Source organism: Megalobrama amblycephala, linkage group LG5 (genome assembly GCF_018812025.1).
Source record: "Megalobrama amblycephala isolate DHTTF-2021 linkage group LG5, ASM1881202v1, whole genome shotgun sequence".
NCBI classification, from domain to species: Eukaryota; Metazoa; Chordata; class Actinopteri; order Cypriniformes; family Xenocyprididae; genus Megalobrama; species Megalobrama amblycephala.
Genome location: NC_063048.1, coordinates 4,065,869 through 4,082,580, shown reverse-complemented (window position 1 = coordinate 4,082,580; position 16,712 = coordinate 4,065,869). Strand labels below are relative to the sequence as shown.

At 37.4% G+C, this 16,712-nt stretch overlaps 1 protein-coding gene across 1 annotated transcript in view; it reads left to right on the top strand.

The window, feature by feature from the left end:
- Window positions 1-11,632: 11,632 nt before the first annotated feature.
- LOC125268083 (zinc finger protein 260-like) overlaps window positions 11,633-16,712 on the top strand; it is a 44,210-nt gene continuing 39,130 nt past the window's right edge. Inside the window, exon 1 of the mRNA XM_048190192.1 lies at window positions 11,633-13,311. Within this exon, the coding sequence (XP_048046149.1) occupies window positions 12,007-13,311 (1,305 nt within the window). The 5' untranslated portion in view covers window positions 11,633-12,006. The remainder of the gene's footprint in view (window positions 13,312-16,712) is intronic.

Here is a 16,712-nt window from a genome sequence, read left to right as displayed (position 1 = left end):
GCAGCATTAATTTTTTTGTGTGACTTTTGTCTAAACAAGTCATTGAAGACCATTAACTCTGTTAATTATTCTCTTCTTAAAGATGGAGTTTATTAAAGAGGAGGAGACTGAAGATATGAAGATAATTATTAAAGATGAGACTGAAGATTTGAAGATAATTATTAAAGATGAGACTGAAGACATGAAGATAATTATTAAAGATGAGACTGAAGACATGAAGATTGAAGATATTGAGGAACAAACAGGTTGGTTTTATTCTCATCGTTTTATTGATGCTAAAATGTCCAGCTCTACAGAAATAGAGAATATTTTGTGCAACATTAAACCCAACATCTACTTCTGAATAGAGAACAATGAAAAAAATGCTTTGTGCTTAAAAATGCTTTACTTACATTTTACCATACCTGAACATAAACAGCAGTAATTGAACATTACATCAGGCAAAAAATTATAATTTAATGTGTGTGTGTCATATGGAGGAAAGTCAGCAGGGGAAGCGAGTGAACTGCTAATATCTGATGAAACCAGTGAAAATATTTACCTTGTCATTTGTGGTTCAGGTGTAGGTTGGAAATCAATAAGCGCTGGCAGATGAAATGGTGTGAAAATTATATGTGACAAAGTTATCATTGTTGTCGTTTACATGTTTTTGTTAATGTTCTGTAAAAGTTCTGATTCGAACTGAAATAAGTTCAAAACGTCTTTATTAAACTAACAAATTAAATTAGCAGCACTGGATTTGTGTGAATAAACATTAAAGGGATAGTTGACCCAAAAACGAAAATTCTGTTGTCGCCTCAAACCCGTATGAGTTTCTTACTTCTGCTGAACACAAAAGAAGATATTTTGAAGAATCTTGACCAAACACTGACTTTAGATCAGGTTTAGATTAGTAAAATTAGATAAGCGTAGGGGGGCATGTCCAAAAAACCATGAAAAACGAGGCATGCACCATGCCATTTTTTTTTTAAGGACCGATATTTTTTTTTTACTTGCCAATCAATTTCTGTAGTTTTCCAAGCACAACAGAGTGAGATTAATGAATGTAGGACAGCTTCTTTATTGTCACTCCAGTGAAAAAAGTAATAATTTTTATGTGCTTGTTACAAACGTAAAGCACAAATTTCCAATAACCTTCAAAGGGCAAAATTACCAGTCATAATTTTTCATAAAAGTCAGTTCTTTTTTAACCTGCCATTCAAGAAGTACTAAACAAATATTACAGAACAAATGTTTATAATATACACTCCCTCGCAGACAGATAAAACTTTCTTATCATTGAAAGAAATTAATTGTATCCATATGTGATTTATACATTGACAATATATTTGCTTCTCTCACTCTACCATCCTGAAATCTACTGATAAAGAAACTGGGGAGTGATCAGATATTAGAATATTATGATATTTAGGGGATCTTGAAGGTTAATTTGAAATCGGTTAGAAAATAGTCAATCCTTGTATATTTGAATTATGAACATTAGGAAAAAAAGAAATGTTCCTTGTCAGTAGGATGATAGAGTCTCCAAATATCAAGTATATTCAATAACTGAATGAGGTTACTAAGAACAGTAGCTGAGTTAGAAGGTTTGGGAGAGCCTATTCATAAAAGGGTCCAATATACAATTAAAGTCCCCTCCAACAATAAGATCGAGTCGATATCAGGAATGATATGAAAACAGATTGGAAAACATGTGGCTTATCTAAATTAGGAGCATATAAATTCTCAAATGTAACATGTTTCTCTAAAATAGTGCTCGTCGCAATAAGATAACAGCCATTAATACCCGGTTTAGTGGACAAATGTTGAAAAGGAATATTCTTATGTATTAATAAAGACACTCCACAAGTTTTGAAGAGAAGGTAGAGTGGTACATTTAGCTTATCCACTTGCATCTAAGTCTGTGAGCACAGGAATGTTTAATATGAGTCTCGTGTAGAAAATATATGTCTGCATGCAAAGAATTCAAATGTGCGAAGACAATATTATTTAAACCACACACATTCCTGCTCAGAATATTCAAATGCTTTTTAAAGGTGCCCTAGAATGCTTTTTCACAAGATGTAATATAAGTCTAAGGTGTCTCCTGAACAGTGTTGGGGTAGTTACTTAAAAAATGTAATTAGTTACTAGTTACTAGTTACTTCTGTAAATTGTAATGAGATTACTTTACTAGTTACTGCATTTGAAAAGTAACTTCACTACTTATTACTTTACTTTTTCTTAATTTACCGTTTAGATACATGGACAAACATCATAGCCCTATCATCACTTAACCTTTCTGCATAGAGTTTATTGTATAAATTGAACCATATGAAAGAACAATAACCCAGTCTGCACAAAGAAATATGCCTCACCGTAAACAACAGAAATAAAAAAGGCTATGGTGGGGTCATTTTAAAATGGTGTCAACAAACAAGTTTCAAAACACAGGCTTTGAATCGCTAATTCAAAAGTGAAAGTATAATGCTCACGGCGGTACGAGCATTCATAACGGCACCGCGCCAGTGGACACGCACGTTATGAACGACCGTGAATGCATTTTAATGATGGGTTCATTAATGATGAGTTTATTATTATTCTAATAAAAAACCCAACAACAAAACAATACAATCAATGACAAACTCGCTTAAATAGGCGCTCAGTCAAAGGTGAGGCGAAATGGGCAAAGTTAGGTGCGACTCTCGTTCAGCCCACTTTGAATTGAGCAGACGCGTTCAGTTATGTAACTGAATGATCACATGCAAAATAAATAAATAAAATATTAAGTTTTGTTGCCAAATTTAGATTTTTTTATTTGAATATTATTTAGTCTATTTGTTTGATTTGTAATGATTTAATTATAATTTAATTAATTGCTTGTCATCAACTTGCAATTCCCTTGCAAACCCCCGTTTGGGAAACCCTGTTTTTTTAGAACATTATTTACATTCATTCCTTGGCGACGCGTCATGCAGCAAAGCTACATGTATCGCGTTTATTTTGTTTTTCCTTTTTTATTTAAAATATTCACAAACTTTTTAAGTAGGCTATATCATGAATTATATGATATTTTCCCATTGTCATATATGTGAAAGTGAATGTGTTTTGTTTAAACACCTTTATAATGATCATGTTAGTTGATAAAACAGAGGATCTGTCGGATTTACATTACATAAATTCATAAATTTTTCCCGAAATAAACGTAAGTGGCTGGTGAACTGGGATAAGAGAGTAAACTTTGTTTCATACGCATTGTATCTGATATGAATAAACAATTTCGTCAAAATAAAATTTAAAAGATTATCGCAGCTTCCATATGAGTGTATGGAATCTGCATTTAACAAACTATGTCTTTTTTATATATAGCCCAGTCCTCATTCAAACATTTGAAACCTCAAATAAACATGTGGTTGAGAACTTAGTTGTAAAATATGAAAAGAGCGCGTCAATCTCTGGCTCAGCGCCAGCAGCGGGAAAGCAGGTTTGAATTTAGCGTATTGAACGTTCTCATCACACCGGTGTTATCATACACGTTAAAAAAGTTAAAATCGATCGGGTGAAAGGGGAAAAAATGAATCTGAGGGGGCACAAATCAGATCTGAGGGGGCAATATGCCCCCTTTTTTGCCCCTTCGTGGCGCCGGGCCTGCCGAAACCCCCGTCTCCATCTCCATTTCCCGCACCAGCAGCTACGTCAAATCGATCTCTATGGCAACGGCACACATACAGGCACACGCATGCACGCACCAAACAGACAGAACATTACACACAGGCAAACACGGCTTGGGTAACGAAGGAAAGCGTGTTCCTATAGTCTAGTAAAGTAGTGTAGTTACCAATATTATTAGTGTAATGTGTTACTTTACTTCGTTACCCAAAAAAGTAACATCGTTACTGTAATCCGTTACTTTGTAACTCGTTACCCCCCAACACTGCTCCTGAATGTATCTGTGAAGTTTTAGCTCAAAATACCCCATAGATTTTTTAATTAAATATTTTAACTGCTTATTTTGTGCATGTCCCCTTTAAATTCTTGCGCCAAGTTTGCCCCTGAGTTTGCTACTCTATAATACATTGAATAAACAAAGTTCACACAGCTAATATAACCCTCAAAATGGATCTTTACAAAGTGTTCGTCATGCAGCATGTCTAATCGCGCAAGTATAGTATTTATTTTGCGGATGTTTACGTTTGATTCTGAATGAGTTTGATAGTGCTAAAGCTAACATTACACACTGTTGGAGAGATTTATAAAGAATGAAGTTGTGTTTATGAATTATACAGACTGCAAGTGTTTAAAAATGAAAATAACAACATGGCTTTGGTCTACAGTAAGAAACGATAGTAACTTTAACCACATTTAACAGTACATTAGCAACATGCTAACGAAACATTTAGAAAGACATTTTACAAATATCACTAAAAATATCATGATATCATGGATCATTTCAGTTATTATTGCTCCATCTGCCATTTTTTCGTTATTGTCCTTGCTTGCGTACCTGCATAAAATCTGATGATTCAGCTGTGTTGCTCCAGATGTTAATACTGGCTTGTCTAATGCCTTGAACATGGGCTGGCATATGCAAATATTGGGGTCATACATATTAATGATCCCGACTGTTACGTAACAGTCGATGTTATGTTGAGATTCGCCTGTTCTTCTGAGGTCTTTTAAACAAATGAGATTTACATAAGAAGGAGGAAACAATGGTGTTTGGACTCATTGTATGTCATGCCCATGTACAGCACTCGTAATTATTTAACTATGCCGAGGTAAATTCAATTTTCAATTCTAGGGCATATTTAGTGGAACTCATCAGCGTGAAATAAACCAAAGGGTAGAATGAGCGATGAATTAGTACACACATAGGTATTGGTAAATATGAAAAATAAAATAAAAAACAAACATTTCTAATACAGAGATGAGCTGGCATAATTCTAACCCAATAAACTCGCTTCTAGATCCTGCGAAAGTCAAAACACCCCATTTAAAGTTGTATGCAAAAGTTTAGGAACCCCTGACAAGTTTCCATGATTTCATTTATAAATATTTGGGTGTTTGGATCAGCAATTTCAGACACAGTAATATTTCAGTAGTGAAATGAGGTTTATTGGATTAACAGAAAATGTGCAATATGCATCAAAACGAACATAAATTTGGGCACCCTTGTCATTTTGTTGATTTGAATACCTGTAACTACTTAACACTGATTAATTGGAACACACAATTGGTTTGGTGATCTCATTAAGCCTTGAACTTCATAGACAGGTGCATCCAATCATGAGAAAAGGTATTTAAGGTGGCCAATTGCAAGTTGTTGTTCTCTTTGACTCTACTCTGAAGAGTGGCAACAGGGGGGCCTTCAAAACTCTCAAATGACCTGAAAACAAAGACTGTTCTATATTATGGTTTAGGGGAAGGCTACAAAAAGTTATTGCAGAGATATAAGCTGTCAGTGTCCACTGTGAGGAACATAGTGAGGAAATGAAAGACCACAGGCACAGTTCTTGTTAAGGCCAGAAGTGGCAGGCCACATAAAATATTGGAAAGGCGAAGGATGGTTGAGAACGGTCAAAAACAGTCCACAGACCACCTCCAAAGAACTACAACATCAGCTTGCTGCAGATGGTGTCACTGTGCGTTGTTCAACAATTCAGCACACTTTGCACAAGGAGAAGCTGTATGGGAGAGTGATGCGAAAGAAGCCTTTTTTGCACACACGCCACAAACTGAGTTCTGTCAGGACCACTATCGTCAAATATGATAGATAATGTATAGAGTTTGTATTGGCGGTATGGTTCTGTTCTGGGCAAGAACTCCCTGCGCATCCATGCAGCCTAGCATGGATAAGAGCAGGGAGAGCAGCAATAAACCCCCCAGGGTAACAGAACAGGACCAACATGCAGATATCATTAAATGTCATGATTTAACATACACATTTTTCGAGAATTAGTCTGATTCAGGGGAAATAATAAGGCCAATCCTGACTGAAGAGAGGAGGAGCTGGGGATGGAGGAGGGTAATTTGCTCCTGAGAAATGCAATAGCTGCTGATAATACTGAGGAGCTTATATATAGATGCCGTAATAGGCGTCGTATTCCTATAGGTAGACGCAAGTCACCTGGGAGTCAGCTGATGCAAGCTTGACTGACGTGACCTGCCAGAACTGACGCTAACGCTAGATTCACTTGAGGTATGCAGAACGCACATTTGGACAAGCCAGCTTCATTTTGGAATAAGGTGCTATGGACTGATGAAACTGATGAAAGATTGAGTTATTTGGTTCATAACAAGGGGCGTTATGCATGGCGGCAAAAGAACACAGCAATTCCAAGAAAAACACTTGCTACCTCACAGTAAAATTTGGTGGAGGTTCCATCATGCTGTGGGGCTGTGTGGACCAGTGCCGGTACTGGGAATCTGGTTAAAGTTGAGGGTCGCATGGATTCCACTCAATATCAGCAGATTCTTGAGAATAATGTTAAGGAATCAGTCACAAAGTTGAAGTTAAGCCAGGGCTGGATATTTCAACAAGAAACGACGACCCAAAACACTGCTCAAAATGTACTCGGGCCTTTATGCAGAGGAACAAGTACAATGTTCTGTGATCCCAGTCCCCAGACCATCCATTGAACATCTGTGGGGTGATTTGAAGCGGGCTGTCCATGCAAGGAGGAATGGTCCAAAATACATTAATCCAGAATCCAGACACTCATTACAGGCTATTAGAAGCGTCTAGAGGCTGTTATTCCTGCTAAAGGAGGGCTCTACTAAATATTGATGTGATTTTTCTGTTGGGGTGCCCAAATTTATGCACCTGTCTAATTTATGCACCTGTCTAATTTTGGCCCAACTGATCTGTTAATATATATAATCTGGATTATGCAGGCCACCAGCAGCTAGGAATTAAGTCCTACCATGATGTACAGGGTACAACAGTGCATATTTTATTCCTTTAGTTTCTCCTGTGGACCATCAAGCAGTTTGCGTTGCGAAGATAACTCTGCTGGAAAGTCTGGAAAGATACTGATACGACTCCCATCAAAAGAGAGTGGGCTTTGGTTATAGACAAGATGCAGTATCTCAGTCTTAAGAGTATCATGATGTATCCTGGCAATCATAACTTGCATGCTGTTGTTCACAATGCGGCCAATGCGGTGAGCTCTGTCAACCTTTGTCACACGGAAAATTAGCTTCTCCTGATAGTGAAGGCAATAGGCCAGAGACAAATTGTGTGGGGTTGCCCTTCTCGATGTTCTCAGAAAGACCAGCTATCTTGATAATTTGTCAATGAGATCTGGCCTCTAAATCCGTTACCTTGGACTTCAGAGATGCATTCTCTTTTGATAAACTTGCTAGAGTGCCCTCCACTGTGTCGGCTGACGAGGACGAGCCTTTTTGACAGTCTTTTTAGATTTATTCATCATCAGCATGTTAATTATGTTGAGTGATCAAATTTAGCAAGAGCAACAAGTTTTAAGGCCCAATCCCAATTCTATTTTATACCCCTTCCCCTTACCCCTACGCCTACCCCTTCCCCCTTGAAACAGTGTGTCAAGGGGTAGGGCTGAAAATATTCCCCTAAGAAATGGGACACCACTACTAGACCGTTACACATCATCATAAGTCATAACCAAAATGAACAGTAGTGCACATATCTCACAGTAATCAGGCACAAGCAACATAAACGTTTAACAGATGACTCACTCCCAAAGTTGTTTTGCTGTGTATTTCGATTTCAAGAAACGCTGCTCGTTTTCTGCACGAAAACGTATGAGCCTGCGTGTTTCCTCAGGAGTCCCTACATACAATACTCATGAATAAGCACGCAAACTGAATGCACTTTTTGTTTATATCATGTAACGTACACGTATTTATGGACGTACCCAAAACAAAACAATACATTAATCAGGCATGCGGCAAAAAGACAAGTTAGCTGCCACCGGATTTGAATTTATGTTGTCAAATCAACGCGGGTTTCAATAAAATATAAAAAAATATGTTGTGGAACTATCATAAAGTAAAAAACATTAGCGAACTTTTTTCATAGCGATTTTAACAAATCTTTTTTCGGAGAACATAACCGTATACGTGAACACACGATTAAAGGCAACATAAAACAAGTGATTATTTATTACTAAAATACTGTTTACCGTAAAAAAAAAATACTTACATTTATGGGTCTCTCTGCTCGCTCGGTTGGCCATGTTGGAAATTTATCATACCCCTTCGTCTGAAGTGTGGTCCCGAAAAATCTTCGTTTGAAGGGCTACCTGGCTCTTCCCCCTACCCCTTCCCCCTTCCCCTCCAACCAAATGAGAATTGGAACACCCCTTCACGTGAACGCGCGAAACAAAGGGGAAGGGGAAGGGGTAAGGGGTAGAATTGGGATTGGGCCTAAATGATTCATTTCAACAAGTGTGACGGAGCTAAGTGAGAACGCGTCCTACTCCATGTGCTGCTCTCTAGCGCCCCCTTCCGCCATCATTAATCCTGAAGTATTTCTACTCCTCTGAGGCTGACATTGTTTCTGCTGCTGCCGTTGGTGTCTCTGTGCTTGGAAAATTCTGTCAGTTACATCATGTGAGGTATCAGTCTTTGGTATCAGGGGTATTTTTATGAGTACAAGTATATGAGCTTGGTATCAGGCCCGATACTGATACTGGTATTGGTGCATCCCTACTGAAAACCCCTGATTTAGATCATGCTGAGGTTGTATGTGTAATCATGGGAGCTGATTAATTATTGTTTATGGTCATGATGCCACCAGCTGGGAGCAATAAGTGTGACGCATATTCAAGCATTTAAAATCCTTTTATAGTTTATTTTTATATTTTATTTTATTTTAAGATTAAGCAATCAAGAGCTACATGTAAAGTACTAGACAGACTCTGCTAGTATTGGACATTTACAAGTAACACTGTAGCAAATTAACTCAAAATAAATATGAATAATTAATCATAGCTAGTTATAATTATAATTATAAATATCTGGCTCAGTTAATAAAATTAACTTAATGTAATAATTAATATTACAATCAATTAACCCATTATCCAATGAACACACAGTGTTAATTGTTTATTAATTCTAAGAAATATTAATTTCCAGGTTATGTGAAATAACAATCTTATTGTACAGTACTACTCAGAACCTGTAGTCAGGATTTGCATGAATAGGGACTCTGGTATATGAGCGCAAAACACAGACAACTTTACGTGTGACATGAACAAGACTTTATTAACTAGACTAAACACTTAAACTAACATTAACACTCATACATGCATACAGTTTACCAAGAGAGAGAGAGCTAAAGCAGAGTACAGGAAAGCAAGAAGTTACAGCATTGTTTGACATTCAGCAGATCAACAGCATTGAGCAAACCATCAGTTTAATTTTAACAGGCCCTTCTTTGAAAGGGGTAAGGATAGTAAATGTATCAAATAATAAGACTAAGTTTGATACTTGCATGTCTCCCCAAGTTGAATTAAAACTGTCCTGATTCAATTTGTGGAGGCTTCCATTGAATCTTTGCTGATATTGTCTTGATGAAAGAGAACCAGTTGAATTCAGAGGATCTTTGGTGAATGGACGTTTCTAGGCCGAAGCCTGGCACAAGCTTGGGGTTTCACAGAAGCTTCTAGCTTCTTACAGCATCATTTTGACATCAGCATGTGTCAGTAAAAGAGAAGAAGAAGAAGAGAGGATTGATCTTGTGATCAGTGAATATAAGGGGTGAAGACGTCACACCCTCTTGAGGTATCTGAGCCAATAAGGAGTTTCCCTTTCAGAGGGAAGTTTTATGAGTCTTTTTGATTTGGCAGGATATCAGCATAAGAAACTGGGTTGGATGAATGAGAGAAGAACCTTCTAGATTCTTATAATACTAATGTGTCACAGAGTTAGTAACATGTAACATAAATTACCAAATAGGAAACGAAAGTTGGAGTCCGTAGATACCAAATATGCTACCAATGTAATTTCAGTTATCTATACATTTGCAACTCAGGAACATTAATACCAAAATAGTTAAAAAAAAGAGAGAATTAATACATATAATAAAGCCTATAAAAGGACAGTCATGAGATGGGAAAATTGGATACATGTTTATACATTTTCCAAGTGGTTATATAGAGAGTACATAGGATTAAAGGAGTTTATTTGTCCTTCTCAGAAAGAGTGACTAGTCAGAGTCACTAGTCTCTGCAGAATTCTTTCTGATCGTAAAAGTACCATGTATCTGTAACAGGACACCTAGTTCTGCCTGTGTGTTAGCTACATTTGGGATGCTAGTTGCAGTTTTAGAGGGATGGGTTCACCAAACTTTGATAGAGTGAGTTTATGGGTAATTCGTTAAATACAATGAATAATTGTGTGACTGATTGGTCCAGAAGCTACAGCATGGAGCTGTAAGCAGGAAGTGTATAGTGTATTTTATCTACTGAGATGATTGAAATGTTTTTGTTGTTGTTGTTGTTGTTGTTATGTAACATTTTAGAATAGACCCCAGGAAGATTAGCTAATTGCACAGACTTTCAGCTAATGGGTAGGTAGAGAGGAGAGATTTGGCTGTATCTAACAGAAGAGACATTGTTTCTCAGCAATAAAGATGAAATACTTATCGTGATTTCAGACTGTGGTGATGTGGTTTCTCCACTGCATAGATCTTCATGTGTATCTTCAGGTGGTTTTTAAATGAGAAACTCTTTCCACACTGATCACACGTGTGCCGCTTCTCTCGGCTGTGGATCCTCTCATGTGTTTTCAGATTTACTGACTGAGTGAATCTCTTGTCACACTGTGAATACTTGTAAGGTTTTTCTCCAGTGTGGATCCTCTCATGTGTTTTCAGAGATGATGAACAACTGAATCTCTTGTCACAGTAAGTCACTGATTTCATTTTGATACTGATTTTCAACATCAGATCAAACTAAATATTTACATATTTTATATTTGTTTCATATCTGGTTCACAATTTCCAGGAGTGTTACCCAAATAGAGACATTTTCAATACAGTTTACAACATTGCTAATTTTAGGAATAAACTGTAAACACCAAAATGTATGAAGTAAATGAACTGTCCAGAATGGCTGACAGGGTTGTGAGTGTAACTTGATCAAAATCTCTTCTTACAGTAACTTTGGTAACAGGGTTGATGAATGCTGTCATTCATTTGTGTAAAAACTGAGACAATGGATTGAGATTATTTTATTGTCCTCCCATCATGCTGTTGAAAGTGCCCAGATGATGTCACTTCCTGGTATCCTCTGGTTTTGAAAGGAGGAAAATCATGTCAGAAGCAACAGGGTTGAGTGAATCATGTAGGACACTGACACATTTAAAGATGCAGTCAGTCTAGACTTTGAGCATGTGAACTTTCTACAGAGACGGCAACGGTCAAGATATGACATGGTATATATTTTTTTAAAAACATAAATAATGAATAATAATCACTCCAAAATTTTAAAATATTCAATCTACTCCACTTTACTGCAAACTTCACTTGATCTTGTGTTTCTGGTGTCCCACATTCACATGTGTATGAAAGGAAGTTAGTGGAAGGAGAAGTCTGCTGTGAACGGCCCTTAATAATTACAGTTTAATTAATTAATTAATTAATTAAAATTAAATTAATTAAATATCAACGTAAAAGTTGATGTCAAAATATGGCTGTTAATATCACATTAGATTATTTTGTCATTGATCAAATATATTACTCAAAATATTTCAGAGCAATGTTTTCTTTATTTTCTTAATATTATTTATAAATTATTAAGAATTATTTAAGGGAAGGTGGCAGAGCAGCTATTTGGGAAATTCTGTAGCCAGAAGACCTCCATTCAGTGCTGATTGTCTTAATTCAGTAAATCTTGGTGTAAAAACATTTGAAATGGGAGGTTTCAGGGACATATGCAACTAATTTATGCAAATGCATCAAAATGATCGTAATGTTTTGTAGCAGTCTCAATTTTATCACCTTTAACTTCATATTTCTCCCTTTATTTTGATTTACTGAAAATTTAAATGACTTTTTCTTTCATTTCAGAGCTGATGGAAGTGAAGGAGGAGAGTGAAGAACTGAGTGAAGTGGAGGAGGAACATCATGACAAACCTGGAGAAAAACCTTTAAGTCCCTCAAAGACTAAAAAGACATTTTTAAAGAAAAGAACCAAGAAATCTACAACCTGTACTCCGTGTGGAAAAAGTTTATCGACCAAACAAAGTCTTGAGAATCACATGAGAGTTCATACAGGAGAGAAGCCGTTCACATGTGATCAGTGTGGGAAGAGTTTCAGTCAATCATCACACCTTAAAGCACACATGAGAATCCACACTGGAGAGAAGCCGTTCACATGTGACCAGTGTGGGAAGACCTTCAAACAAAAAGGACATCTTAAGAGTCATATGAAAGTTCACACTGGAGAGAAGCCACACACATGTGATCAATGTAACAAAACATTTCTAGGGTCATCAGCCCTGAAGAGACATCTGAGAGTTCATACAAAGGAGAAGCCACATTTATGTTCTGTGTGTGGAAAGAGTTTTTCACAGCTGAATAGTTTAAAAGAACATGAGAAAATTCATACTGGTGTGAGAGAGTACATGTGCTTTGAGTGTGAGAAGACTTTTACTACACAGAGCGATTTAAAAAAGCTCCAGAGAATTCACACTGGAGAAAAACCTTACAAGTGTTCACACTGTGACAAGAGATTCAGTCTGTCATCATATCTGAAAACAAATGAGAAGATCCACACTGGAGAAAAACCTTACAAGTGTTCACAGTGTAACAAGAGATTCAGTCGGGCAGAACATCTGAAAACACATGAGAGGATCCACACTGGAGAAAAACCTTACAAGTGTTCACAGTGTGACAAGAGATTCAGCCTGTCATCATATCTGAAAACACATGAGATGGTCCACACTGGAGAAAAACCTTACAAGTGTTCATACTGTGACAAGAGATTCAGTCAGCCAACAAATCTGAAAACACATGAGAAGATCCACACTGGAGAAAAACCTTACAAGTGTTCACAGTGTGACAAGAGATTCATTCGGGCAGAACATCTGAAAACACATGAGAGGATCCACACTGGAGAGAAACCTTACAAGTGTTCACACTGCGACAAGAGATTCAGTCTGTCATCATATCTGAAAACACATGAGATGGTCCACACTGGAGAAAAACCTTACAAGTGTTCACAGTGTGACAAGAGATTCAATCAGTCATCACATCTGAAAACACATGAGAGGATCCACAGCAGAGAGAAGCCGCACATGTGTGATCAGTGTGGAAAGAGTTTCTCTTTTAAAAATCACCTGAAGATACACATGAAGATCCATGCAGTGGAGAAACCACATCACCACAGTCTGAAATCATGATAAGTAGTTCATCTTTATTGCTGAGAAAAAAAATGTCTCTTGTGTGCAAGTTAGATACAGCCAAATCTCTCCTCTCCACCTATAGTTGGCGCTGTTGTTCTGTGGCTGCTGTTGAATTATCCAGGTTGTGGATGAGGAGCGACCAGGAAATGCCTCATTCATTCATAGTTAACCGTTTCTCAATATGTGCTCTTGTCTGTACTTGTGTGAAACGTCATCAGTCACTGTCCAAGTACTGTTCCGTTTCAAAGTTCACATCTAGCCAAGTACAGTTCGAATCCCCAGATGTGTTCTTGATCTGCCCCTTTTATCGAGGATGCATCGAGAGGTGACTTGTGCAGACTTGAGACAGCCAGGTATCCCAGAATGCATCGCGCACTAACCAGCAAGCGTCAATAGTAAAGCTGAAAACCTGTGTAATTTAAACATATTACTGTTATTATGTCATGATATGTAAAATTAAGAGTGTTCAGGCATGTAGGAATGTACTGGTTTAAAGCTCAAATTTGTGGTTTATTGATAAAAAGAAGCACCTATTTGGAGTTGTGAGATCCAGGCAACCACCGGGCACTCAGCGCTCATGTACCCCTCCGAGAATAGCCTAACCTCAGCTAATCCTTCTGACGTTTGGCTCTGACGCTGGTTGGTTTGGTTGACACTGGCACTCATGTCTCTGTAGTGGTTAACTTTAATTTAATTGATAATTTGTTGAACTAAAAGTTTAATCTCATAACTTTATATAGTTAGGCATTATAGTTTACTGTTGTAGCCTACTAGAGCACTGATTTTGTATGTTTGACTGAATCGTTTGCTTTATTTTTTATTGTAGCTTCTTATACCTGTTGCTTATACTTTTATAATGGGTATTTGGCTATTGTTGGCCATTAAAACTGACATTTAACAAAAAGAGTGAGGGGTGTGTTTTATATTTGCAGACTATATGCACCTATTGCCACGTATATTTAATATTTTTTTTAAATGGAAATGAAAAGTGGAAGAGCTGTGTTTTATAGTTTGTTTGGTAATAACTATACATGCAGTGAAGACTGTAACACTGCCTACATAAGGCAGGCTACACAAATAAAGTTTATTTTCCCTCCTAAAACTGTTTGAATGAGTGCAGATACAACAAATAACCACAAAACAAAGAATAAATGCCAACCCAGAGTGTATTATACAAGATGAAACAGAAAAACAATATATAAAAATGTATACTGTGGTGTGAAAAAGTGCTTGCCCCCTTCCTGATTTTTTTTTTATTTTGTCACACTTTAATGTTTAAGATCATCAAACTAATTTAAATATGAATCAAAGATAACACAAGTAAGCACAACATGCAGTTTTTAATATGAAGAGAAAACAAAATCCAAACCCACATGGCCCTGTGTGAAAAAGTGCATGCCCCCGCTGTTGAAACATAACTTAATTGTGGTTTATCACACATGAGTTCAGTTTCTCTAGCCACATCCAGGCCTGATTACTGCCACACCCGTTCACAATCAAGAAATCACTTAAATAGGATCTGCCTGACAAAGTGAAGTAGACCAAAATATCCTCAAAAGCTACACATCATGTTGAAATCCAAAGAAATTCAGGAACAAATGAGAAAGTAATTGAGATCTATCAGTCTGAAAAAAGGTTATGAAGCCATTTCTAAAGCTTTGGGACTCCAGCGAACCACAGTGAGAGCCATTATCCACAAATGGCGAAAACATGGAACAGTGGTGAACCTTCCCAGGAGTGGCCGGCCGGCCGACCAAAATTACCCCAAGAGCGCAGCGAGGACTCATATAAGAGGTCACAATAGACCCCACAACAACATCCAAAGAACTGCAGACCTCACTTGCCTCAGTTTGGTCAGTGTTCATGAAAAAAAATGGCCTGCATGGCAGAGTTCCAAGACGAAATCTGCTGCTGAGCAAAAAGAACATAAAGGCTTATCTCAGTTTTGCCAGAAAACATATTGATGATCCCCAAGACTTTTGGGAAAATACTCTATGGACTGACAAAACAAAAGTTGAACGTTTTGGAAGGTGTGTATCCCATTACGTCTGGTGTAAAAGTAACAGCATTTCAGAAAAAGAATGTCATACTGACAGTAAAATATGGTGGTGGTAGTGTGATGGTCTGGGGCTGTTTTGCTGCTTCAGGACCTGGAAGACTTGCTGTGATAAATGGAACCATGAATTCTGCTGTCTACCAAAATCCGGCCATCTGTTTGTGACCTCAAGCTGAAGTGAATTTGGGTTCTGCAGCAGGACAATGATCCAAAACACACCAGCAAGTCCACCTCTGAATGGCTGAAGAAAAACAAAATGAAGACTGTAACGATCTTGTGTACAGGTTTAATCAATTTACGTGTAAAATATATGAATATAACAAACCATGAAGCTTTATGATAAATTATGATCCATATATCGACCCAAGAGGGAATTATGCACATATATTGTTAATCAATTACAACGAATTATAACCAATTACATATATGATCAGCTTTAATTTAATAGTTGTTTAGAGAGACGGTCCAAGTTTGTCCACCAAACAATAAGTCTCCTCTTAGACTATTATAAAGGATTTTTTTTCTCTGGCCACAAGAAAAACTTCCTAGCTAAGCATCAAAACGTAAAGCAAAGTTACGGGTTCGACAACGAAAAAGTGACTTGGTTTTTTCCGAATGAGCAGCAGAATACTCTGGCATGAATATAATGTGTTTAACATACAAAACGGATAATACAAAGGTTATACGGTTAAATGGGCACAAAAGGGATATACATGTACAAAATGAAAGTAAAGGCAGGAAAAAGAGAGAGAGAGTGATCAGAACAGTGGCAATTTACACACAGATAAACCTTCAAGAGCCAGCAAAGAAAACAGTTAAAACGAATCTTAACAGGTTACTTGCATCATGAGTTTGGTCAGCTCGAGTGCTGGAGTTCGCAGAGTTTCAGTGCTGGGCTTGGAGTGATTGGTCTGGGTTTTCCAAAGCGAAGGTTTAATCTTGAGCGGAAAATACAGAAGAAAGAGTCCTTCCCCCCAGGTGATGGTGACGACAGGAAACTTGTGCAACAAAGAGACGCGTGTCATTGTGTTTTAAAGACAACAGACCAGACCACCTCCTGAAGAACGTCCGCCAATAATAGCGTTGTAATTTTCGGCGGGTGAATTTTCCTTTGTCTTGCGGGTCGATGAGATATCAAATCGGTGTGTACTTTTCTTCATAATACCATTAGAAGCAGAACAATGCATTTTACCGTAATGTAACATACATGGGTGAATATAGGAGAGGAAGAACATTACAACGAGGTCAAACTCGACATATGAGTAACGCATATAAAAGAAGTTATAATTCA